Source organism: Miniopterus schreibersii, assembly GCF_964146895.1.
Source record: "Miniopterus schreibersii genome assembly, chromosome: 2".
In the NCBI taxonomy this organism is placed as follows: Eukaryota; Metazoa; Chordata; class Mammalia; order Chiroptera; family Miniopteridae; genus Miniopterus; species Miniopterus schreibersii.
The window spans coordinates 96,012-122,043 of NC_138102.1; the positions used below are offsets into that span (position 1 = coordinate 96,012).

General features: G+C 50.7%; 1 protein-coding gene across 2 annotated transcripts; it reads right to left on the bottom strand.

The window, feature by feature from the left end:
* Window positions 1-4,321: 4,321 nt before the first annotated feature.
* On the bottom strand, window positions 4,322-22,715 carry TDRP (testis development related protein). 2 transcript variants are annotated; one of them, XM_081127661.1, is made up of 3 exons: window positions 22,504-22,715; window positions 8,041-8,138; window positions 4,322-6,802 (listed from the first exon to the last, which is right to left on the bottom strand). In XM_081127661.1, exons 1-3 carry the CDS (start codon window positions 22,606-22,608, stop codon window positions 6,457-6,459), a joined length of 549 nt encoding a protein of 182 aa, XP_080983787.1. In that variant the 5' UTR covers window positions 22,609-22,715; the 3' UTR covers window positions 4,322-6,456. The 2 variants fall into 2 exon arrangements, with proteins under 2 accessions (XP_080983787.1, XP_080983786.1); XM_081127660.1 differs by lacking the exon at window positions 22,504-22,715 and having other exon boundaries at window positions 8,041-8,780.
* Between the last annotated feature and the right edge of the window lie 3,317 nt (window positions 22,716-26,032).

The following is a 26,032-nucleotide window of genomic DNA, read 5'->3' on the forward strand; positions in this document are numbered from 1 at the left end:
GGAAGCTTCAGCATTGGATTTGGCAATTATTTCTCGGATATCATGTAAAAAAAACAGCCAACAAAAGAAAAAATAGAGAAACTGGGCCACATCAAAATAAAAAACCCCTGTGTGTCAGGGGACGCAGTCAGCAGAGTGAAAAGGCAACTTGTACACGGGAGAAAATATTTGCAAATCAAATATCTGACAAGGAGCTAATGTCCAGAATACATAACACCCGAAACACCATACAAGTCGATTAAAAATGGGCAGAACACTTGAATAGACATTTCCCCAAATAAGAAAGACAAAAGACCAATAAGCACTGAATGAAAAGATGCTCAACATCAGTAATCATCAGGGAAATGCAAGTCAAAACCAGTGAGATACCCCCTCACACCTGTCAGAAGGGCAATTATCAAAAAGACAGATCAGTGCTGGTGATCGTCAGGGCCTGGAAGCCTCTTCTGTCTGTGCCTTCTGTGAATCTCTGTCTGCCCCCCGCTCACCACCGGCCTGCATCACCATGCCCCATAGCAAGTAAAGTAAGTGAGGACACACACACTTCACTGGCAGGCCACACCCTCTGTGTGACCTTGGTGTTCACACCAAGCCCTGTGGTTCCTCACCAGGGGCCTACACCACACCACACACAGCTTCGGACAACAGTGAGGGGCTGTTTCAGGGCTGAGTTTAGAGCTGGGAGCACGCTTGCCTCTCCGCAGAGGTTCTGAAACCTGGTGTCACCCATAGCGTGGACCCTGAGCCCTGGGCCTGCAGGAGGGTCCTGTGGGGTGGGGGCTGCTCAGTGGGCTGGACCTGTCCCCTCCTGCCCCCCACTTTCACCACCTCCCTTGTCCTCCAGCTTTCCCCGTAGGAACTGGAAGCCTGGTGCAGCCCAGAGCTTATGTCGTTGGCAGAAACCAGGGAAGGAAGGTTTGTGGGGAGACAGGCAGATGACACCAGGATATGAACCCCCTTTTCTGTTTATCTGGGGAACATTCCTGTCAGCCCTGGTCCCTGCCTGAGAAGCTGGCATCTATTTGGTCCTGTGGGCAGCTACACCAGGGATGTAGGGCAGTCAGGCACGGAGGAAGGAAGCCAAGGATTTGGCCCCGATCTTTTTGAGGGAGCAGGCCTCCCCCGACATGGTCCCCACAGGTCACTGACACCTGTCACTCTGCGTCCCCTGGGGCCTGGGACCACATCCTGGGGGACGGGACAAAGTGTCCGTCAGGTCTGCCCTCTGTCACCAGGACCAGGTACTGATGAAGTGGAGGCTTCTGGAAGGAGCCTTAGTCTGATGGGGACACAGACCCCCTACCTGCATGGATGCCTGGTCAGTGGATGGGACCGGGCAGGAAGGGGAGCTCACTGGTCACCGGCCTCCTGTGGTGGGGGTGGGAGCACACACATTGATGACAGCATGGCCTTGGTGAGGCTCAGGATGGGCCCATAAACATTCTACGGAAGAGCCCTGCCCCCATCTGTCCAGAACCAGTGAGAGGGAGCCCAAGAAAGGACCCGCCGAGGACAAGCTGGCCCTAAGACCTCACACTCCCAAGGGCCTAGAGCATAGAGATGAAGTCACCACAGTCCTTCATCCTAACAGAATTAAAACACAGGTATGCTGTCCCTTCATTTCCCTTGTGGGTTTGAGGAGAGGGGTGGGGTACACCTTCCCCCTGTGCTGGGCTTGTCGGGTCGGCAGGTCACTGATGACACGGCAGTCACCAAATCCAGTGTTTTAATGAGCTGCATGAGCCTGCTTGTATTTTTTAAAAGCAGATTGCAAGAACACAGCTAGCCGCCCTTGTCACACCCTAAGGAACCTCCTGCTCTGAGGTGTCCCCCTGGTGTCCTGGGTCCCTCCGCTGGGATTGTGATGCAGGAGGGTGCACATTTAACCTGTGCACGCTCAGGGCATGTGGCTGGGCGCTGTCTCTGTCACTGAGCCTGCACACGCTGGCCCAGGTCCTGACCGACAGCCATGGAGCTGTGAGCACTCTCCTGTCCTTGATGCCCAGAGGCCATGTTAAAGTCAGAGCATGCAGTTCCAGGGATACCACATAAGGTCAGGCCTGTGGCTCCAGAGGGATTCCTAGCAGCCCAGGCTGCCAGGACAGCAATTTCCACAGAGCTCGACCTGCACGTGCCATGTGTGCAGGTTCTTATACATGTCCAGCCCAGACGAAGTAGTGTCAGAATCGGGCGGACTTGCACAAAATCCCTCTCATGGACACAGTTTTCCTTCCCTGGGGCTCTGGGAAAGGGGCATTAAATGTTCATAAGCCTTAGAGGCTGACACAAGTAAATAAATCATCATTAAAACCTAAACTGCTCCCAGTGACACCCAAGGAAACTGCTCCATTCAGTAAACAGTTTAGAGGAAGTTGGGGGGAACTTTCACACCAACTAACAATGGTGACCTTAGCTCAGCCTGTGGCCGTCAGCTCCCATCCATGTCTGCGGCTTCCTCTCCCTCCATGGAGCCACATGGGTGGGTGGGAGCAGGCAGAGGCCCAGGGTGACCTGAGCTCCGAACAGGAGCCCCCAGTGCTGCCCCTCCTGAGAGGAGAAAATTAGGAAAAGCAACACAAAGCAGCTGCCACTGGAACCACGTTTCCTACAGAAGACACTGGATCTGCTGTGCTCTTTCATGGGGGGGGGGCAGAACTGAACCCACAGATCAGGTCACACTCGCAGCCACCACAGGGCCCTAGCATCCCAGGAGGTGAGTGCTGTCACCTCGCTGCTGTGCACGAGGACACCAGCCCACAGATGACACTTGGTGCACACGACACCTGGAGCTGGGCGTGGACCCATCCCCACCCCCAGGGAATCGAACGCATGCTGTTGTCAGCAGGTGGGGCCCGTGGAGGTGGTCAGGGTAGGTGAGGCCACGGGGGCCTGTGACGGGGTCACTGTCCCTACAAGGGGAGGAGGCGGCCATGTCTGCCATGTGAGGGAGGGCACAGCGAGAAGACGCCATCTGTGAACCAGGAGCGAGTCTCCCACCTCCAGGACGGTGAGAAACAACTGGTTTAAGCCACAGCAGTGCAGCCGAGTGAAGGCACAGGTAGGGACACAGGTGTGCTCAGGTGCAAGGCGGGGCTCGCAGTCACCCTCTCCTGTGGTGGTTCCTGCACATGTCCCTCAGCTCCCAGCCTCACCCTGCTGGTGGCTCCTCCCAGCACAGCTCCTGCCCAGAGGGAGGGCCCTTCCTGGGCCCCAGACGTACTCAAATCTTACAGGATGACGACAGGAAAACGGTGACTATGAGCCTATGGTGAAGGCAGATTGCAGGGAAGATAATTAGGAGGGGCTAAGTTGACCCATAACAGGAAAGAGCCACAGTGTAGAGAGGTGACTGAGATCACCGATGCTCACCTGGAAAATCCAGTGCTGGGGGAGGGAGAGCACCCAGGCCGCAATCTTCAGCACTAACTTCTCTAGTGCAGGGGACTCACGTGGCTGATGCAGGGAGGGCCACGCTGTGAGCATGGCCTCTCAGAAGACCTAGCACAGCACAGCGCACAGGGTGTCGAGTCCCAGAGAGCCCGGGGAGAGCCCAGTGAACCCTAACGTGAGGCAGAGGCTGTCCAGCCCCACCCAGCTCTGCTGCTGTACATCTCTACTGAGTGTCCTCGATGTGCAGGTGTCACTCGTGTCTCCACCTGCCTTTGGGTTAGAGTTGAAATTCAAGACTAACTTAAGATGAGGAAAACACGCCTGTTCAGTGGGTTGGAAAGGCTGTGGCCAGAACGAGCAGCCTGGCAGGTGAGGGTATGGGCAGGGCCCAGGGTCCTCGGTGATGGGTCAACGGATGAGGCCTCCAGAGCCCAGCGAGGGAAAAGCAGAGGCAGAAACAGCTGCCCAGGACTTCTGCCCACTGGTCCCCGCCCGTCCAGAAGTTCCTACCTGCGGCCACGAGACATTACCCAGTTCTTACAGAAAGTTAATATTCTTCTCGGGCCACTGCTTCTGAAAAACTTTTCTCTAACAGAGACAATCTTCCTGAAAGGTGAGGGTGAGTAAATTGAACTATCACTGGTATGTCCATTGTTTTCCAGCCAGTGCTGGGAGACTCACTCAAGGCCCCAATGCATGAAATAACTGAGTCAAATAAAAACCTGGAGCCGCAGCACCGCAGCAGAGGCAGCTCAGAGCATACACCTGACAGCTCAGCTGAAACTGGTCATTCATTTATGAAACACCTACAGGTGTTGTTTGCATTTAAAAACAGGGTTTACAGTGTTGAGAAGTGTCGTGAGCCCTGAGATTGACGTCACCATAAGCAACGACCTCCTCATAAGTACCGATAATCATGCCAACAACAAAGGACAATATTCTGATACTTTTATTTTTAAAAAACCTCAGCATTAAGGATGAATTTTACCTTCCCTGAAGCCATCACTTTCGTATTAAAAAAATAATAAAACATCAGAAGGAGCAGACAGCCTGCTCTTCACACAGTTAAGTGGTTTGTACACAGAATTCAAACAAAAAACTCTAAATCAAAACAATTTCTCTCAACCTATGAACAAAAAATTGCTTGGGTGAATTATTTTTCCCCTGAAGCACACCAATATTTATATTAAAACCCACAAACACAGCTATTTTCACTTAGTCAGGTACAACAGAAGTTCATTTGCATAAATGTTTGTAGATCTGAAGTGTTATTTACAGTCCACATTCCAACCCCAATCCGGCTTTTCTTCTCACTTCAAGAACTGATGCTACGAACAGCTGTTCTGCCAGCCATGGGTCCCAGGTGTACTGCCGAGGTCAGGGACAGGCACTCAGTGTCACAGCAGCTGGTCACAGGGTCACAGGACTCCTGAAGCTCGGGCAGTGTCCCCACCTCCACGCACTGAACTCCCTCCCTGTGCTTGGGACAGGCCTTGCCGAGGACACTGGCATGAAGCAGGGCAGGTGTATGTCTACACCCGTGGTGAGTTTCTTAGGGGCCTGGGGGCTACCGTCTGTGTACTGCACTGTTCACCTGAGGAAGCGAGAGTTCTCAACCCTGCTCTTTCACTAAAAGTACGAACCTTCCCCTGCACCACAGAACAGAACCCCCAACGTGTCACAGTCGCAACACCACTTAAAACGTGTCCTTGTTCAAGGCTTAGTCAAGTAAACTTCTTGTTCTATTAAAAAAAAACGGGTGGATCAATAGACAGATGGTTGACAGGTGAGAGAGATGTAGACAGGTGATGGATAGATGGTCTATAGACAAGTGATTGGCAGACACAGATGTAGACCAATGGGTGATGGTCAGATGGATGACAGACAGACAGACACCCACAGGAGTGAAACAAACACCTGCTTATGTGGACCAGCACAGAGTGCGCCCTGAGCAATGGGAGGATAGTGTTCTTTACGAGAGGGATACAGTGTAACCGGAGGCTCTTGTTTGTAACCAAAAAAACCCATGATACCTTTTCTTTCAAACCCACCTAAGATGGATTCGTGGGCCACACACGGGTGAGAGCTGTCCTGGGACCCTGACGCGGGGTCACGCTGCCAGGGACAAAATGCTCACACACCAGCCAGAACACAACTCCTCAGGGATCCAAAGGCAATCGCAATAAGTATCTCATTTTGAAAACAAAATCCTGGGTATTACAGAAAAGAGGCACTTCCAGTATTTTATATTTAGTTTCAACCCTATAATGAGCAAGTTAATATTTTCCAAACAAAATCTGATATCAAGTTACTAAAATTGACCCACACTTTATAGCATTCTTTAATCTCTAATCAAAAAAGGACAGCACATTTTTAGAAGAAAATAAAGATCAATATTAAAAAGTCCAGCAGTAAAAATAAAACCTCTAAATAAGCAGCACCGTCTCCACCCGCCGCAGGTGAAGATGCCTTTCTGCAGATGGCAGCGTCTCCTGCTTCATCAAATGTAACCTCTGCTCTAGAACCTGATTTGCTAACATATTTTTAATTTAATGAGAGAAAACTTGATTTTCCAGATTAAACACGATGTGACACAACCTTTGCAAGACTCACTGCACACCTGGCTGGCGGATGTCTGTCGCAGCAGCTACATCCGGTATCACTGACAGCACCCACCACTCCACGCGGGAGCCACTGCGACAGGAGGCAAACCGCTGCAGCTGGGGTGGCTGGGAGTCCTGTCTGGTACCTTAGGGGACAGCATCTGAAACCCGCATCTCCAGCGTTGGGAACGCAGACACACAGGCGCGAGCGATTCTGCAGGAAGGCAGCCATGAGCGAGCACTGAGCATCGCCGGGCGACCACAGTGTTTGGGAATTCCTATCCCAGCGTGTGAGATGAAATACAGGCAGAGTAGATGCCACTCTTAAATCTGGAAAGACTAAGAACTTGACAGACTCGTAAAATCACCCTGATACACAAACTAAGAATCTGAAAGAAATGAAACAAAGCCGCAACATTAGGCAAATTTTGGTGTGAAACACTCGGGATGGTGAGCCCGACAGTCACTCAAGCTCCTCCCAGTTATCCGTGAGGTGGCCTCGGCTCTGGCGACGAATGCTGACCAGCTTCCCGGCCGACCTGAGGCTCCAGCGCGAGCTGCTCCCGGGGCCGGCCAGGCTGGTGTACTTGCTGGAGCCCTTGGTGCCCTCCTCCCAGCCCGGGCCAGACGGTCGGTCACTCAGGGGGTCGCCCGACTCGGCTGCCATGTCTTCAAGAGCAAGCTTTGGGGGCTCCCAGCCTTCAATCTCGTCTGGCTTCTTAGACTGTATGTTCTGCTTTAAAACCAAATTGTCCCAAAACCCAGGCTTCTTCTCTGTCTTCAGCTCCTCTCTCAGTCGCACGCTGGTTCTACAGGGGACAAGAGTTGAGTTTGGGTGATGCAAGGGCCTCAAATTCTGTCCGTTTTATAAAGTTTTTTCCTGAAACAACTTAAATTGTGTAGAAAGCTAACATAAATCTGTGTACAACTTTAACAGCACAGTTAACAAGGAGAAATTAGTCCCTACATGTTACTGAGGAAACCTGTAAGCCACGTTTACGACCCGACACGTGGAATTACACACAGAGCCGGTTCTCAGATGGGAGACACAACTGGGTGCTCACATGTCTGAGCAAAGGAAGGAGGGAACCAGGGTCCAGATTCAAGGATGGGGGTTATTCTATGTATCCAACCGGTTTCCACAGGGTCCCATCCAGCATGCTCATTTCCAGCAGTTAGTTAGGTAGTTTGCTGAAAATAGAAATTCAGAAGCCCATCTACCACAGGAAGGAAAGGAAGGCGACCATGGTGGGGACAGATCACTCACGACCACAGAGCCAGTGGCCACAGGCCCCACAATCTGATGGGCTCCCAATACCTCAACCAGGCCGCACCTCAGAGAGGCTCATTTAACTGGATGGAAGGGCCAGGACACAGTTATTTCTTCAAGGCCCTGGGAGACCTGACACCAAGGGGACAGATGTACAGGTCCTCACTGATGGCGAGGCCACACCCTGCCCGGTGATGCCCAGACAGCTCGTCCTCACAAGCAGTTCTTCACACCGAGGCCCCAGATTCTCCCTCTTATCACACCCAGGCCATTGTTGGTCCCACTAGGTCATCACTGAAGGTATATTTTCATCTTTAAATACACTTTTTAAAATTTCGAAATATTTAAAATAAACTAGCAGCAATATGTCAGTTTACATATATTCAATTTTCTAACATCTTTATATCCTTTGCATTTTTAACGGGTTTTTCCCCCTAGAATTTCTGAAACTACTGACCCTCTAATGCCAACTGGAGCCTGGTCTAGGGCTGCAGGTTCAGGTGCCACCAGGAGGCCGCGAGCTGGTCTGAGAAACTCTCTCCTTTCCACAGTCCCGAGTGCTCAGCTGCCTCCTGACTTTCACACTGAACCACGTTTTCTCTCCTTGCCTCCCATCCCCGCTGACTCTCAGGGGGAGGGAACTCTCGCTGTCACCTGTCTGGCCCTGCTGTCCCCACGTGACAGAGCAACTCGAGACAAGGACAGTGATGAGGGTGGGGACCGACTGTGGCCCTTCGGGGGGACCGCGCCCCTCCCCCTGCATCCTTCGGAACTTACCCTCTGGACTTGGGAGACTTGCATCTTCCCAGCAGGTGCTGTTCATCGTCGTTATTAAACAGTGAAGCCACTTCGTTCCAACCTCGGAAACCTGCTCCCTGCGCGTAATAAAAGGTTAAGAAAATCAAGTATGACGTAGTAAATAAAAAGATCACAGTTTTGTAATAAAATCCATGGAGCTGAAACCTAGAAAAGAAACCGGGCAGCTGTCTTCTCCCCTTAGGATACCTGCACATTTTGTCCCCTCAGCTGCAGGTGACCTCAGCTGTCCATGCTGTGAGGACAGCATTGCGGCAACAGGTGGCCCATGGCCACACTCCCCCCACCCAGGCTGGGAAAGTGAAGCTGTGACACAGGGTGGGGCTGTGACGCAGGGCAGGGGTCCCTGCAGGCATCAGACGGCCCCCCCAACCCCCACGGCAAGACTATGCCGAGGAAATAGAGCATCTTGTTCACCGAGACACCGGTTTTGTGCAACTCCCTCGTTTCTGTGGTCAGAGTGCATCCTGTGACGAGTGCGCAGCATCTCAGACCCAGAGAAATGCACTGGTTAGAGCAGGGACTGGATGAAAAGGAGAGAAACTCTGGAAAGTCCTGTTAGGTGCCTCCTGCAGGAGCCAATTCCACATCCTGGGGTCCAAGTCACTCTGCGAGATGGTTTTCTCTTATGGGAGAAGAGAAACCTCCCATGGGCAGACCTAGTTTTAAAGCACTTTGCAAAGTTCGTAATGCAACATGAAGTAAAGGGTACCGAGGACTGAGCGGAGGCTGCACGTTGAGGTCGCAGGAGACCATCTGCTGGAACAGAAAGCAGCTCAGCACAGTGACCTCCTGAGGTCACCCGGTGGCCCAGGACCTAGGGTGCTGCCACCCAGGGCCAGGCTTGCCGACGGGCAGTCCCAGTTGAGGACCTGGCAGATGGAAGCTGTGAACAGCTAACAGCCCTGGTTCTATTGCAAGGCCCAGATGCGTGAGGAGCAAGTTCCGCAGAGCTAGGGCAGGGGTGTGTGGAGTTCAGGGCCAGGAGCCTGCCAGGCCCACCCTGCACTCTGTCTGGGCAGCCCCACGGGTGGCCCTGCCCTCACAGACAGGCCAACCACAGCAGCAGCTGGGAGCCGTGGTTACACCCTCGAGCGCCTGTGACAAAGCTCCCACCTGTGCCCCAGGCTGCCGGGCACTCCTGCTCCAGACACTGATCAAAATACAGACTTTACCAGAGCAAGAAAGATGACATGAAACTTAGTGGTGATAAACGGAAATATTATACTTTCTCTGAGAAGCAGAAACTAATGTAAAGGACAACTGATAGTAACACCAGGCTCCAGGCAGCCCCTGTGCCCACATCCCTGTGGGCACCACCCCCTCCAGATCCCACCTAAGCCCACCTAAGTTAGCACTTTAACATAAGCTATTTAATGTGTATACTTGTTAAGGCATTTAAGTTCATAGGTCAGGAATTAAATAAAAAATATTTGTTAGGCCAGGCATCCTAATATTATTAGGAAAATTATCATTCCACGGAATGACGTTTGTGGAGCTCAGCTTCAGGGCCTGTCTCCATTGGGTGTGAGAGGTGTGGCCCCATGTGTGACAGGCTCACGTGAACTATGTGGCAGTGTCCCAAAAGTCACTGCATGTTCACACACTCCCTTGTATGGCTGAAAGACAAGTGAGCATGAGTGGAATCAGCTCCGTAAAATCCGAGGCCCACACTCTGTAACAGAAGACCCTGTGGACAAAAAAGGGGGTTCTATGGAAAGTTACCTCATGGTGAACTGATCATAAATTCCCAAGTGTGCAGGTCATGGTGGTCCCCACGCCCTAGGCATGTAGCTTCTTTAATAAAAGTCTTATATTTGCCGTAAGCCAGCTTTGTCCATTGTTTCTGTGCATCTAGGTTAACACACCTTTGAAATAAGCTGTAACCAACCAGAGAGCACAGAATCTTAACTTCCTGTAACCCATCCCTGCCAGGCTCCCTCCGCCTCCATGGAATCTTCCTCATGTCCCCTCCTAAATCCAGATGCATGAAGGAAGCTGTAAAACTGTCATCCTCTTGAACATTTCAGACCTTGCTCCTGAAATGTCTCATCACTTTGGCTCAAATAAACCCATAAAAACCCTTCATAGGTTTGGGCATTTTCTACACCAACAACTAACTGCAGGATGTCTCTACTGGAGGGGCTTTGAAGGGCTAAGTATCGTGTGTCGAAGCTGCTTCAGTGAAGAGCACCCAGCTTCACCGTCTGGGGTGACGCAGTGACGGGGGGCCTTGGGCACCTGTCCTCCTCTGCCTGGAGACTTTGGCGATGGCACAGAGGAGCAAACAGCCTCCCGTGGACGGTCCAGTGTGGCTCAAAGGAACACTGTGAGCCAGGCCAGGCTGAGGCTTCTACAAGGTCATAAAACAGCCTGCCTTTCTTTCTAACCACTGTGTCAGATCTCACAATAATCTTACACTTAAACTCTGAGTATATAAAACTGGTTCCATAGCCCAGCTCAGGCAGCTGGGTCACCCTTCGAAACCTGAGTCTAGGCTCTCTTATCAGACTGGAACGCTCAGGCTGCTGGGGCCTTTGCCAGCACCCAGGTGCAGAGTGGGAAGGACCATGACCTCCCAGCACTGAGGACACCTGGGATGCAAGGGGCGCCCTCCTCCAGAGCTCGTCTGTGCAGGCGACCCAGCCACACACCAGGCATACACAGCCACAGAGGTGACGTGAAGAGGGGAAGCCCCCGTCCCACTGCATGCGGGCCTGGCTTGACTGCATCCAACACAGGGACCAGCATCAGTTACTATCGAGAGCATAAAGCCAGGAGCACCGAGGCCTCACCACCCCCCAGACCAGGACAGAGGGAGCGCTCCCGTGGGCCCTTCTGAGCTTGGGCGGGGTTGGTGTCTGTCCAGCAGACAGGCTGCTCCATGGAACAGACAGACAGACAAAGCGAGAACGTGGCCGAGGCCGCTCATTCCAAGTACGCATCAGGGAACTGCTCTCACTGACGGTACGGCGCTTAGTAACCACTGAAAACGTGACAATGGTTCTGACTGACCACCAGCTACACTTTTGGTTATTTGGTTACTTGGTCACTTGTCCAACACCCTAACCACGTGACGTAAGCTCTAAGTCATTCCTGCTAACAGAGGGCAGAGAGGTCCCTGAGTCAGAGCCTGTGAGGAAAACCCACTTTGCAGTCCCAAAGGATGCAGCACCTAAGCCTGTCAGAGGGTGGGTCAGACACCTGTGTCCCACCCAGGTGAGGACCTGGGTGAAGGGGCTCACGGGCCACAGGGACTGGCAGGAAATGACCAGCAAGTGGTGCACGCAAATCCCAAACGCAAGGTGCCCACTTCTCTGTGTCCTGACCAGGGGAGGGGCAAGCGGGCTCCATGAGGGTGCTAATCCCATCACTGGAGGCGGAACCCTCTCGACCTCACCACCACCCACAGGCCCTGCCTCCTCACCCACCACACGGGGGTGGGATTCAATGTGTGAATCTGTGGACACAGACGTTCCGTTCGAAGCACTAGCTGTGTTTATTATCTACCAAGAATGTGTGCCCCTTGAGTTGTCACCTAGAACGTGGGCACAGTCACACCTCTCTTGACTTGCCTTCCTACCTGAGCCACAAAGACGGGAGTGATCTGAATGACTATTTTCTCCATTCTCAGGGAGACACAAGCTGGGCAATTCTAGAAGCACAGAAGGGAAGTTAATTCACTTCAAATCATGTGTAAACTTCAAAAAGCAACCGTGTATGGAAGGAACTTGCAGGTGAGGCGGCCAGGCCAGGCCAGTGGTTTTGGGGGAAGGGCAGGGGGATGCAACCAGGCAGGGACACCTGAAGGCCTAAGGACAGAAAGCCAGTGGCTGCCCCGCAACATGGTCTGTCCCCCTTGTCCCACACGGAGGAAGCAGGCAGAGGGTTCAGAGGGGCTGACCGGGGCAGAGGAGGTCAGAGTTCACTAAATGGTAGTAAGTGCATGGAGGCAACAGAGAGATGTCACTGGATGGAAAATGAAGGTGTGGTTACGAGACAGTCAACATATTAACAGTCTCATACAATTCTCACGGGAAAAGCAAGAGCATGGCTGAGAATTTTCAGGAGTCAAAGGCAGAGAGAGTGGTCGCACAGAGCCCACGGCCAGTCTGGAACGACCTTTAGCCCTCAGGACACAGGGTGACAGAGCAATGCCAATGCAGAAAAACGCGAGAAAACCAACGACAGCATCACAAAACCCAGCTTGTCGGCAAACACCTGCTCAGAAACCGACCAGAATGAAACGCAGCTTCAAAGTGCTGAGGGGAAATCACTGTGCGTCCAGAATTCTGTGCCACAGAGAAAACCAGGAGGCACACTTGTGGGTCCCTCTGATGCTACGAAAAGCCTTGTCCCAGAGGCGCTGGCTGTGAAACTCAGAGCAAAGGAAGCAGCTCCCACGGTGTCATCTGGAGAGCAACAAGGGAAAACAGGCACCAAGCCTGGGAATGCGGAGCCCACCTCCTGAGAGCCAGCTCGAACGCGAGGGGCAACTTCAGAGCAGAATCACGGTGGGGAAGGGGACTGCTTCTCTTAATCACAAACTTTATGGTTCTTTGTAAAATTTTTTAATTGATTTTTGGAGATAGAGAGGAAGGGAGAGAGATAAAAACATCAATTTGTTGTTCCACCTATTGGTGCACTCATTGGTTGATTTTTGTATGTGCCCTGATGGCAATCGAACCCACAACCTTGGTGTATCGGGAAGATGCTCCAACCAACTGAGAATCCCTGCCAGGGCCCTTGTGAATTTGAAAAACAAAAACAACACACACAAAAAACCCCAAAAAACCAAAGCAAAATACTAGGAAAAACTGCAACATATAATGATAAAAACCCAATGTCCTCAACATGAAGTTTTATGAAACAAAAAAAAAGGCCACGTAGAAAAAGGGGCAAAACGTAAGAAAACACAGGAATCTTCTGATGTGGAAAGTATCTTTGTGTTTCTAGGAGAAACCTGGCTCGTTCCTCCACATGAGACCGGCTCAGCTTCCTGCCCAGTTCAGGTTGTCTCTGCAATTTTAATGTGTCAGCAGACACAGGGAAAGGACTCGTGCCTGAGCCTGACCTGGTGCCACAGAGCAAGGGAAACTGGTGGCTTCAAAGGCAAAAAGGGGTCTTTGTTATCATTTAAACAGCTTCCAGGCAGCAAAACCACTCTGCCCGGGGCCCAATGAAGGCTCATCACTGCCTAGTTGCATAATCCCTCACCTGCCAGGTGCCCTCGGGAGCTGTGATTTCTGTAAAAGATCTCAGGGGCACAGGACTGGCCTTGAAAGCCCTCTGGGCTCCTCGGATTCCCCTCACGTGCAGCAGACACTGTGTTCGGGGATGTGCCCTTTTTCCTCTGGTTTTCCTTTTCCTGTCCAACGCTGGACGCAGCAATGAAGTGTTTATTAAGTCCTGAAGCCAGAAAAAAGTCGGAGAGAGGGAGTCCCCAGTGGGTTTATTTACCAAGTGAGCAGAGAACGGTCTCCTCCAGTTCACACGACGTCACACACTCAGACCCAGTTCACACGATGTCACCCACACTCGGTCCTGTGGTTCACACTTGTGCACTTTCAGGAGTCAGAGGTCATCATTCCAGCCACACAGGACTTGTCAGTTCCCCACCGACCATCTGAGTTAACCGATTTCTCTGTCCCGGGCCATTTATTTCAGAACAGTCACTGTAAAGCTCTAGGTGTTGTTTAGCTTCTAACGCAGCAAAAACGGGCTCCCAGAGTCAGTGACAAGACAAAAAAGGAGATGCTCCTGCTGGTGCTTGTTTCAGAACCCAAACTAATAAATCCACTCAGAACCTTTAAGCTGCATTTTTAATCATTTCCCACCTGAAAAACTTCTACCTTATGTCCTTTTAAAATATCCATTTGAAAACTAAATGGCAAACTGTATATTAATAGTGGTAATTACTTATTTAGAGCAGGACTTGGGCAGTGTGGAAAAGGAAATTTTTACCTCCCACAACAAATTTTTAACGCACTCTTTCAATGAAATAAAAATTAAACTCTTAATGCTGTAATATCTCACTTATGTAAGACTATAAATTATAACCTTCACATAACTTTGTATGCCTGATAAAAACAAACACATTAACACATGTGGGAAACTGCACTGATCTGAAATAGAAAACCGCAAACACACCACTTAGCCAACGGGGCTCCAGTGTGCAACCCAGCTGCACCTTCCTGGCTACAAATGCTCCTGTTGAACTTGATCACAAGTATGGAAAGGACTAATGTGGTAAATGCACTAGCCATCTGTACCAACCCATGCATATGCATACCTATCAGTATTAATTGGCTTTAATAACATATGCCAGCCCTCCTGGAAACCTTGGGGGTGGGAGAGTCTTCACCAGGAAGGCTGCTGAGGTGTGGCTGTGTCCCCCAAAATTCACTTGTCTAAACACTACCCCCCAAGGTGATGGCATGATGAGGCAAGGCCTTTGGGAGGTGATCAGGTCATGAGGGTGGAGCCCTCCCCAATGCAACTCGTGCCTTTGTAAAGGACCCCGATCTCCCAGCCCACGTCTGATGAGGACAGAGTCCCTGTGAGACGTCTGCAGCAGGGAACAGGGTCCTCCCACAACTGTGGGGGATGAATGTCTGTTGTTTAAACCTCCTAGTCTGCGTATTTTGTTCTAGCAACCAGAATGGACTAAGACAAAGATACTTAAAATTTCTCTTCTGTTTCTAAGAACCTGGAAGATTCAATCCCAATTAAGAAGCAAAATCCATTATTTTGCCAACCAAACTCCAAAATACAGGAATTTTTTGGCTTTAAATATTTCAGAGATAAATGTCACCTGTTGCCAGAAGCCAATGGAAAATTCCATCTACTACCCACATTCTATGGCGTTCCATTCTATGCATGCAGCACACTGTATCCATTCATCCTCTGGTGGGCAATATAGCTTCTCTTCTACCTGCTGCTCCTAAATAATTCAGGTAAAAAGGAGGCACATAAACGGTTTCACACACACACTTTCGCCTCCTAATTCACCAGGGAGCAGCTCTCCTCCCCTAGGAAGGCTTCCATCAACACACTCATTATTACAACACTTAAGCTCAGTAAAAACAAAAGCAAACTGTGCTATTTGTTATATTGGAATTTGAGCCAAAACACAATTTTGTAAATGCTTTTCTAAGGCACTGATTGTTGAAGCTGTAGTATTTTTTAATACAAACAGGAATATTAGAAAAATGGTGTTGCAAATTTATAATCTGTAATGTAAGAGAAACAGTGTAGCAAAAAGTTTAAACTCAGAGAAATGTGGATTCAAATTCTTGTTATATGACTTCACAAAGCTTTTTAACTCCTCTAAGTTTCTCAAGTGTAAAATACAGTGGAGTGTCCTTATCAGAGGCAGGCATGCTGTGAAAGTCTCCTCAATCACCGAATTAACACATCTTGACTTACTGCTCTCGTGGGAAATAAAGGTCCAGTTCCCTCGAGCCTCTGGTCACAAAATGTTCGTCGGCCTATCAACAGCTAACCTGTCTCACATGTTTACGTGCAGACACCTTGTTAACATTCACGGCTGACTCATCAGCACTGAACTCAGGGCCAACACATGTAACTCGGCCAGAACAAAGCCTCCCCAACAAGTGTTTCCTCCATCAGACACACACACCATGGCCTCCGGCCCTCAGGGCAGCTGGACGGCACGTCAGCACTAAGCTTGGGGGTCATTTGAAACAGCAAAGTCACCAAATGTGAAAATCATGGCACTAAGGCTGCAGAGAGGATGTGGCTCAGTGTGACAGCAGACAACAGGGATGAGGGCCGTGGGCAACCTTGACTGGACATGGGCCCTCATGGCCACTGTGTGTGTCCACGATGACTGTGAAGCCACCACAGCTCTGGACTGGGGTGAATCTGAAAACACAGAATCTACAAAGAACCACGACTGCAGCTACCCATCCCGGGGTTATCGTGAGGCTAACCCACAGTACACCTGCCGTAACTGCTGCCAGAACTGGTGAAAGGACTCCAGGCACCTTTCAAAGGTCAGGACCAGTTACTTACCATGAGCCACTTCATTCCAAAGATAAACTTTTGCACAGAGCACTGCACTCCAGTCTACAACATGATCACACTGAACTGCGGATTTCTTTAAGAAACACAGACCAGGAGCTCCTGGGCACCCGCCCTCATCAAATCCATGCACCTAGCTCCCTGTCTCCCACCCAGACCACTGGGTCCCCTCCTCACCTCAGTTTCTATAATAAGCCAGTCTTCCCTTAAAGCAGCCCAGCAGACGTTTAGGGCAGAAACTTCAGTTTGTCTGATGGTGCACAGAACCCAAGAGGAGCTCACTCACTGGGGGTGCAGAGCAGACAGGAAACCACAGGGCAGACGCTGCTCCTGCAGCCCCTTGTCTGGGTCTGTCTCATCCTCAAACGGCTGATAAAAGCCTTCCTGAGCTTCTGTCTTGGGTCTGAGTCCTAAAGCCAGGGCTTACTAGCCCTACATGTACACCTACCCCCCCCAACCCAGACAGGGCAGAGTAGGCCACGGTTCCCAGTAGAGGCAGAATAAATACCTCATGGCCTTGCCTCACGGGGACAAAGTGCTCCTGTGAGGAAGGTGTGAGCCGGGGAGGCCAGCTGGCCCGTCCAGCCTTAGAACAGGCAGGGGAGTGAGACACCGTGATCAGTGGGATTCACATGTCAAAACCCAGTCATCTAACTCAAATGTCCTGCGTTTTTAGTCATTTTTAGAAAGGAAGGGAAAGGAGGAGGGGGAAACACATGAGAGAGCAACATCGATCACCTGCCTCCCGCACCCCCCACTGGGATCGAGGCCACAGCCCGGGCATGCACCTCGACCGGGAATCAAGTCTGCGACCCTTTTGTGTGTGGGATGACGGTCTAACCACTGAGCCGCACTGGCCAGGGCACTAATGCAAAACGTTTAGGAGGCATTTCATTGGGGGCATCCCTGTCCCACAAGCAGGAGAAGCCTCAAGACCCCTTTCCCGATGAGTGACCAACCCGGGAGGAAGCGAGTGTGCAGACTTCCTTTTCCTGCCCTCCCCTGAAATAACTCAGTTACACTTGACAGAATGGTTTTGCTGATGAAATACCTGATTTAGCTCCTGAGTGTCCAGTAAGACAAACCATTTAAAGAAGCATTTTCTTACCCAAAACAAAACCTGTATCTAGAAACGAACCGGATGTCTGGCTGGAGGACTCCACACATCTTTCCCTGAGTTCGCTCAGCACTCTGCACTCGGCTGTGACAGCGTCTACCACCCGCTGGTGGCGGGGCCAAAGACCCTGTGTCAGGCCCTTCCTCTCCCAAGTCACGACCGGTAGGCAACAGTCACTCTCTGGGAGTCAGGGACGGAATAGTGAACAAAAATCCTTTTTCTGTGGAGCTTTCAATCTAGAATCTCTATGACCCTTAAGACGACAAAAACTGCTAAATGCTACCAAACGTGTGAAAGGCAACAGGTTCACTGGACTCCAGTTGTCCCGACATTTAGGACACGTCACCACCTCTCACGTCACCCGCTGGCTGAGTCAACATGGAGACAAGGACACTCTGGGGCCTGAGCAGAGATCTCAGGGTCAACACCAGTCAGACTGTCCAGGAAGCGGGCACACGGGAGCCTGACTGGTTCGGTCAAGGAGAGTCTTTGTCACCACCTGGCAGCTGTGTGGCCTTCCCATGTCACCCTCCTGCTCCGTGACGGCTTTCTGCATCCAGAAAACGGTGACACCACGTCAAGGGCTCCTACTGATGCCCAAGCTCAGCAGATGATAAACGTCAGCATTAGCTCATCCTTTCCCCAACCTCACAGCAAAAAAGCAAAGCTGAAGCCTGGCCAGGTACGTGCTCGCACAAGGTCACAGACTAACAAGTCAGAGGTATGACTCAATCCAGGTACACCCTCTGACCTCCACATCTACTCTCCTAGGCTGTGTGCTCATGGGGATGAGGCAGTAATTTTAACTGCAGTGTAATACGTCTAAGGGTGATCCCTGGACTGGTGGGAAGTTTTTAGAAGTCTTCATTGGGACTTGCAAACCCATGAAAAGTTATCCACTTATCATCCCTCAGACCTAAGATTCTGCAAACATTCTGCACCATCTGTGTGGGGGAGCCGGTGTGCCCGACATTCCCACGTTGCTGTGAGAGGTGCTGGTGCAGCCCCTGGGAGCCACTGAGAGACAGCTACCACGTTACACAGGGTGACACTCCTGAGCTCAGGAGACACTCCTATAAGTTTATCCTCAGGTGTGTGGTTGTAACAGACCAGAAATAACCTAATGGTCACCATAGGGGAGCAGTTTTTTCAGTCTATGCATCCACGGTACTTAAACACACATATACGAGCGTGGAGAAGCTCTTCCTGTATCAAAGTCCAAACTAACTCTTCCCCATACACCTTCCCCCGACCCGAGAATTTGAAGCCTTGGACTGTTTGTTTTCTGAACTTGGGAGCTCAGATGAGGCCCCAGCTTTCCAGTTAACCCACACCTTCCCTCCAACACACCGATGTGACCCCAACCTCCCGCTCAGAGCTCCCACAAAGATGAGTCTGTGTCACCACACAAGGGTTCACTGCCCCGATGCTTCCAATTTCCAGGGCAGGCTGAAAAACTCATGAAATGTTCACTGAGCTGTTTTGGGGGGAATGTCTACAGAATACATCTAAGCCTTTTAAAATTTTAACATGAAAATATGCCAAAAATTCCCTGAGGTTTATTTTTAAGGCATTAATGTAAGCTGGCTAGATCCTGGTGCATTCCAGCTGGAAACCCAGGAGCCCCCGTCTCAAGGGCACAAGTGGCAAACCTACCTGCACGTATCACCTTCTCCAGCTGCACAGAATGCTGAGGGCAGAGGGGGAGCAGCGGCAACCTCAGGGCCATCGGGAGAGGCCCGAGGAGATGGGCATTTAATGTTACGCAGCCTGAACGATGGCTCTCCAGCTGCAGGGCTGAACCTGGGTGTGTGACACACGGTACTGAGGGAACGAGGGTCAGAAGCGTCCACCACGGGAAAGCAAATGTGTGACATGACACTGCACTTACGTGTATACACAAATGTTTCATGGGTGCAAACAATGTAACAAGACTTCTCCTGGAGAAGAAGTTCAGACCTAACATTTAATATCCAGAGATCTTCTACCATATGCACAGAAGTTTTGTTTTTCAAAATAAACATTAAATTCATTAAAACTTACCAGTCTCTGTTATTAAATAATTGCAGTGAATGTTTCCCCTTATAAACCTCACTTTGTTACTTTAATACAAAGTAGATGTGGATTCATGACAATAAAAAAAAAAAGTTCAACAGCCTAAAGAAGCTCAGAGAAATTTATTTTCTACAGTGTTAAATCTCTTTTAGTAACAATGAAGGGTTCCTTGATGCAAATGATGATTCTGAATGCCTCACATTTCAAACTTATTAGACCCTAACATTGAGCTACTTTCTTTTTCAAAAACAACACAGGTTATAGCCGTGTGATCCGATTTTCAAGGAAGGTGAACACACCAGATCTGAACGCAAACTAAATGCCTTTCAAGAATGAGGGGAAGTGTGCTCTGGCCTGTGAGTCTGACAGAGTCGGCTGAGCTACCTGGGCCGGTGGGACTGAGAGACTGAAGGTGAGAACTGAGAACCACCTTCCAGTAAGACACAGAGCCTAACACATTCGGCTCATCCTTCTCACGCACTAATTCCTGCTTCCTTCAACTTCAAAATAAAATTTTGTAGGCAGAAGTTTCATAGTAGACATCATGAATTGTCAAATTTAATTATAACAGAAACTGGCTTTGGGATAAAGACCAATCCTCCAGAAGGAATTAACTAAATTTAGAGTATGACTAACCTGTCATGGTTTTTTTAAAAATCTGTTTTTCTATAGCAAAGTTTTTTCAAAACATTAAAATATAGATACCCTTCATAAAGTAAAAACCACCCAGTCAAATGTCACTCCCAGAAGATAACAGGAGAAAATCTAGATGACTTTCGTGGTGGCGATGACTTTTTAGATACAACACCAAAGAAATGATCCATGAAAGAAATAATTGATAGTCTGAACTTCATTAAAAGTAAAAACCTCTACTCTGAAAATGACACTGTCAAGAGGCAAAGACGACAAGCCACAGGAGAAAATATCTGGAAAAGACATGTCTGATAAAGCACTGTTATCCAAAACGTACAAAGAATCCTTAAAATTCAACAATAAAAAAACAAGTAACTAGTTTAATTAAAAATGGGCCAAAGACTGTAACAAACACTTCACCAAAGAAGAGGTAAGCGCAGGGAAAGATGTTCGTCATCATATGTTATCAGGGAAATGCAAATTTAAACCACAATGAGCCACCACTACACGCTTACTGGGAAGACCAAAATCGAGGCCCTGACCACACCCAATGCCAGGCGGACATGGAGCTGCAGGAGCCTCACTCACTGCTGGTGGGAACGCAGATGGTACAGCCACTTAAGAAGACAGCTCGGCTGTTTCTCACAAGTTAAACCTACTCTTATCGTGCAACCCAGCAAGTGCACTCCTTGGTATGTGTCCATCAGAGTTAAAAACTAACCTCCGCACAAAACCTGCACAGATGTCTCTAGCAGCTTCATTCATAGTTGCCAAAACGCATAAGCAACCAAGACGTCCTTCTGTAAGTAATGGATAAACTGTGGTCCATCCAAATAATGGTTTATTATTCAGCTAAAAACAAATGAACTCTCAAACCATGAAAAGAAATGGAGGAAACTTAAAATGCATGTGACTAAGTGACAGGAGCCAATCTAAAAAGGCTACACACTGTGTGATTCCAAACCTAGGACATTCTGGAAAAGGCAAAACCATGGAGACAATAAACTGATCAGTGGCTGCCAGGGACTAGAGAGGAAGAGATGAGTAAATGGAAGGAGGTTCTTAGGGCAGTGGAACCATGTGATACTATAATCCTGGATGCAGTTCATGTTACATTTGTCAAAATCTGTTCAATGCAGCCTGCCAAGATGGCTCTGTGACGAGGACCATCCAAATGGGACGTTGGTAGTGGGGGAGGCTGTGCAGGTGGGGACAGGGGGTATCTATGGGAACTCTGCATCTTCCACTCAATTTTGCTGGGTATCTAAAAAATAATCTATTAAAACACACACACAAAATATAGTTAGCAAAAGGACATAGACAACAATTCTGAAAACTAGAAGATCAGGGAAAAAAACACTTTAATATTTGTTACTAATGGTTGAATCCAGGTGGAGTACATGTTGCTGTTCCATCTCCTGTTCTTCCAACTTTTCCTTATGTTAGGAAATTTTCAAAGTAAAACAAGAGGAAATAGCACAGGTTTTAGGATTCATCAGAAAAAATAAAAGCAGAGCATATAGAGGGTCAATTAAAAAATTTAGAGAGTTCATCCAAACAAGATCAAGAACAGTTAGAGTATTAAATAACTCCGTAGCCACACGTAAGTTCTCATCATTCTATTTAAGACAGTTGCTGTTTAGAGTAACCAAAAAATTTTTATATCTAAGAAATGAAAACTCGGGTAAGCACTAATACCAGCAAAAAGTAATTTCTGAAAGAAGTTCAGATAGGAACCAAATTTAAAGGCTTAATCTAATTAACTGACTACCAGAAGCAATCAATGAACTATTTACAAGTCCTGAGAAAGCTGCAAATCGTCTATATCAGCTTTAATGGCAGCAGTAATTTCCAAACATTTAACAAAAAATAAACTTTCTGACCACCTTCAAGAGAGGGACAGACAGCACTGAAGGTCTGCCCTGAATTCCACAGCACAAGACGTGAACACGCGAATGCGCATCGGAAAAAAGAGGGGGGAGGGGCGGAGAGGGCAACGCACAGGATCCACTGGGGTCTTTTTAATTAACAAATTCTGAGCATTCCAAGCATGTCTCTGAACCTGTAGGGCCAGTGTCTGAATTTTCTGTAGAAAGGTCATCTGCCTTCTTCCTACAGGCAATCAAAGGTTTAAGAAAAGGAAATAGCTGTTTTCCAAACAAGTGTTTCGCCCACTTGGCACGCGGCTGTGGTCGCGGACAGCCCTCTGGTCCCCGCGGGCGGGTACCGCTCCCAGGGAGCCAGGACTTGCCCGCAATTCCGCCCCGCGTGGGGGACATGCCCAGGTCCCGGGCAGCTTCCACTCTGCAGGAGGCCACAGCCACGGGCAAGCGTCGCGGGTGCCCTGTCCCCTGCCCCGCGTTCCGGGCCCCGCGTGGGGTGGTCGACACCGACGACGGCGGCGGGCCCCGCACCAGCCCCGGACGCTGACCGACGGCGGGGCCGGGCGGCACCTGCGCACCGCCACCTGCGCGCCCCTCGCCGCGCGCCGCCCTCCCGCGCAACCTCACTCGCGCGCCGCCGTCCGCGCGGCCCCGCCTCACCTGCGCGCCCCCCTCCGCGCCCCCTCCCACCTGCGCTGCGGCGGCGTCGGCGGCGCGCGGCGGCTCCCCCCGCAGGCCGTCCTCCTCCTCGGGGGGCTCGTCCAGCAGCACCCGGCTGCGGCTCAGCTTCCACATGCTCGGTCAGGGGCCGGCGCCCGCGCGTCCGTGCGCCCTGTCCGGCCGGCCCGCAGCGCGCGGAAGCCCGGGCGGCGGCTCTTGCGGGGCCGGGACCCTGCGAGGGGGCGGGGCCGGGCGGAGACGGGCGGGCGGGGCCACACCACCCTCCCGGGCCCGGACCCGCCCTGCGCCCCCCCACCGGCTCCCGACCCGCCTCGGGTCCCCACCTGCACTCGGAACGGGGTCCCCGCCCCAACGAGGCCCCCAGCCCCCGTCCCGGACCCCGCGCCCCAGGACCCGGTCCCGGACCCGAACCCACCCCCGCCAATCCCCGGCCAGGCCGCCCCGGCCCCCACCCGGGACCCCGCCCCACGGCCAGGCCCCGCCCCGACCGGGCCACCCAGGAGGAGGCCTCGCCCCACCGCCTCCCCGCCCCCACCCCGGCCGACCCCTCACCCTGGCGTGGGGTGCGGCCCAGTCCCGGGGCTTGGCGCGGGGGGCGGGGCACTCGGGCTCCGGTCTCCAAGGCAACGGCCGCGAGCCGCGAGGCGGGCTAGTGCGCATGCCCACAGCCGGCTCGGGGCTGGGGCGCCGGGAGCTGGAGACGCGGCCGCTGGAAGGTACCCGGACGCCGCAGGCCGGTGACCCCTGTGTCCTTGGAACGAGGTCCACCCGTGCGCAGGGCCTCGGTGCATCCGTGGACGACGCTGGGGCCTCAGGTGTCCGGCGGTGCCTGCGCCCCGGACGCGCAGCCTCCCTGCAGCCCAGCCGGGCTCGGGCTCGGCGGTCACCGTGCGCCGAGGGCCCCAGACCCAAGCCAAGGGGCTTCTGGGGTTTGGGAGGCGGGACGCTGGGGTATGGGCGCCTGCAAGTGTGCCGTGCGCCCCAGAATGTCCAGCCGGCAGGTGCGTCCGATGCACGAGCATCTGCGACCTCGGCTCGGCCCAAATAGGGGGGGGTGGCCTGTGTCCACACCTACGAGAGGAGAAGGACTGGCCTTGTAAGTCTCCACGTTCAACTCTGGGGTCCGAGGAAAAGGGAGCAGGGCAGCGACACTCGGCCAGGCCGAAGCCCCGCACGCAGACACCCTGGAACAGGCAGCGCGTGGAGGACGCCGTGGTCGCCCCAGTCCTGAGGCCCACGCCGCGGGGCAGCCGTCCCGGCGGAAAAGGAAGCTTAAAGCACTTTGCGGGAGCCCTGACCGAACAGAGGCGAGACGCGCCCACGCGGCGCGGTGCAGGGGCCCGAAGTCTCCAGTTGCTGCTCCTTCCGCTGAGGCTGCGCTTGTCGCGGGGAACGGGAGGCCCGCAGCCGGCCTGCAGCAGGCGCTCTTGCCACCGAGCGTCCACCCGAGACGCACCTCGCGAACCCTAAAGCACAAGGTGACTTTTATTTCGCGTCTCAGAAAAGAGCCAAACAATAAAATACAAAAGGACATTCAACTCCATTATAATAAGAAAAGTGAAAAGTAACATGAAGTGCCCTTTTCCCACCTACCAATGTGGCAAAGATTTGTAAAGCGCATCCAGTGTTGGGACCAGAGCCGGAGGCGGCCCTGGCTGGTGTGACAGTTGGTTGGGTGTGTCCAGTGCACAGAAGGGTTGAGGGTTCCATGCCCAGGAGGCAGCTGATTGATGTTTTGCTTTCACATCCATGTTTCTCTCTTTCCCTCTCTCCTCTGTCTCCAAAGAAATCAATAAAAAAAAATCTTTTAAAAACCCAAAAAACTATTGGAGGCAAATTGGATCCATTTGCATGTATCAAATTTTAATGTGTACACCCTCCTGCCAAGCAAACTAACTTCTACAGAGAAACTTTTTACCTGATATACGTCAATATTGCTTATGTTTTCACTGTATACTCATGTTACCTGAGTAATTTAAAAATACATTTATAAAGAGATCGCAGAACTGTATGCTTCTGTAAACATTTTTCTTATGTATTGTAACTACTACTACTAAAAAAAACAATCAGATGTACCTTTGGGTTTTTCCAGAAGTGATCAGCAGCAAAACTTTTAAAATGAAGAGAGGCTCTGAGTTTGTGGGAGAGACAGACCTGCAGGAGCCCCAAGCACAGACCAGTGGTGACAGGCATGGAGCCCTCACAGGGTGAGTGGTTAGGGTCTGGAAGGGGCCAAGGGGCTGAGTGGGATAAGCCAGACTTTAAATATCAGCCAGACACATGGAAAGCAAGACGTCTCACCTTCCCAGTGAGTTACAGGGATCCTGAGATAAGCCATCCCACCCACAGGACCCCAAATAGCTCTGGACCCACCAAGCACAAGTATCACAAACTGATGAAAACCACAGAACACCTACTAAAAAATACTCCACCCAGTAATAAAATATAAGAACTCCTTTTTTATGGGGATACATAAGAATGTTAAAATCTATATAGATAGCTTCTCAAACCAGGTCCAGTAAATTTAGCCTCTGGGCTTAAAAGGCTTACAGGACTGAATACGTGGACAGGCAGTGGTTACAGGACCACTCCCAACACATGATGCATCTAATGAACTCGTACATGGGGTCCATTGTCAAATATTCTGCAGGCACAACATGGATACAGTAAAAAACTGTGAAATAAGTTACAAAACAAGCCAGGATCCAAACACACAGCCTTCGAGGACACTCACTACAAACAAAACAGGGAAAACCAATTCACACACATCAACAAATAACATGGATCTTGTTACTCAGGCAGAGAGCCTGTGCCCAGACCCCTGGCTTCCCTGCCATCTGGCACAGCAGTATTTCTGTACATTTAAAATTTTCATTGTAAATTAAATTGTAACCTCCCGCAAATATGCAGTAATGCCAGACTCGCTATCCTATGTCCAAAAGCTAAATTCTGGAATATTTTAAACAAAATTTTGCATTGTTTCTAGGGGAGGGGGGTTTCTGGCATTCTGCAATCCTGAGAAGCACCTCTCATGATTTCTAGAAATTTGAGCACTTACGAATTTTGTAAAATTATGTGACACTTGTTAAAGTTAGTAAGAAACACACTTTACACAATCCGGTGTCAAAAATACAACCCTATACATAGAATTCATTTCTGGACATGGTTAAAGAACTTCCATTTACTGAACCCTTTCTTAGAAGAAGCTACACATTTTAACCTGACTTACCCTTATTGGCTAATAGAACCCCTGAAAATTCACTGGTATAGAAAGTCTAACTTTTTAAAAACTATGTTTTTATTGATTTTAGAAAGAGAGGAAGGGAGAGGGAGAGAGAAACACCGATGTCGATAGGCTACCTCCTGCACACCCCCTACTGGGGACTGAACCCGAAACGGGGCATGTGCCCTGAAGGGAAATCAACGGGCCACCTCTCCGTGCACTGGAGGACTCTTAACCAACTGACCCACCCGGCCAGGGCTACTTCTCTTATTCTTAATGTTAAAAAACCCTGCAGTAACCCCAGTGACCGTACCC

Bases quoted from the DNA above. Each gene is read 5' to 3' on its own strand.
- TDRP (XM_081127660.1), bottom strand. From the start codon at position 8,276: ATGTGCAGGTATCCTAAGGGGAGAAGACAGCTGCCCGGTTTCTTTTCT. The intron at 6,803-8,040 runs GTAAGTTCCGAA...TGTCCCCTGTAG, and splicing joins AAGTCTCCCAAGTCCAGAGG to AACCAGCGTGCGACTGAGAG.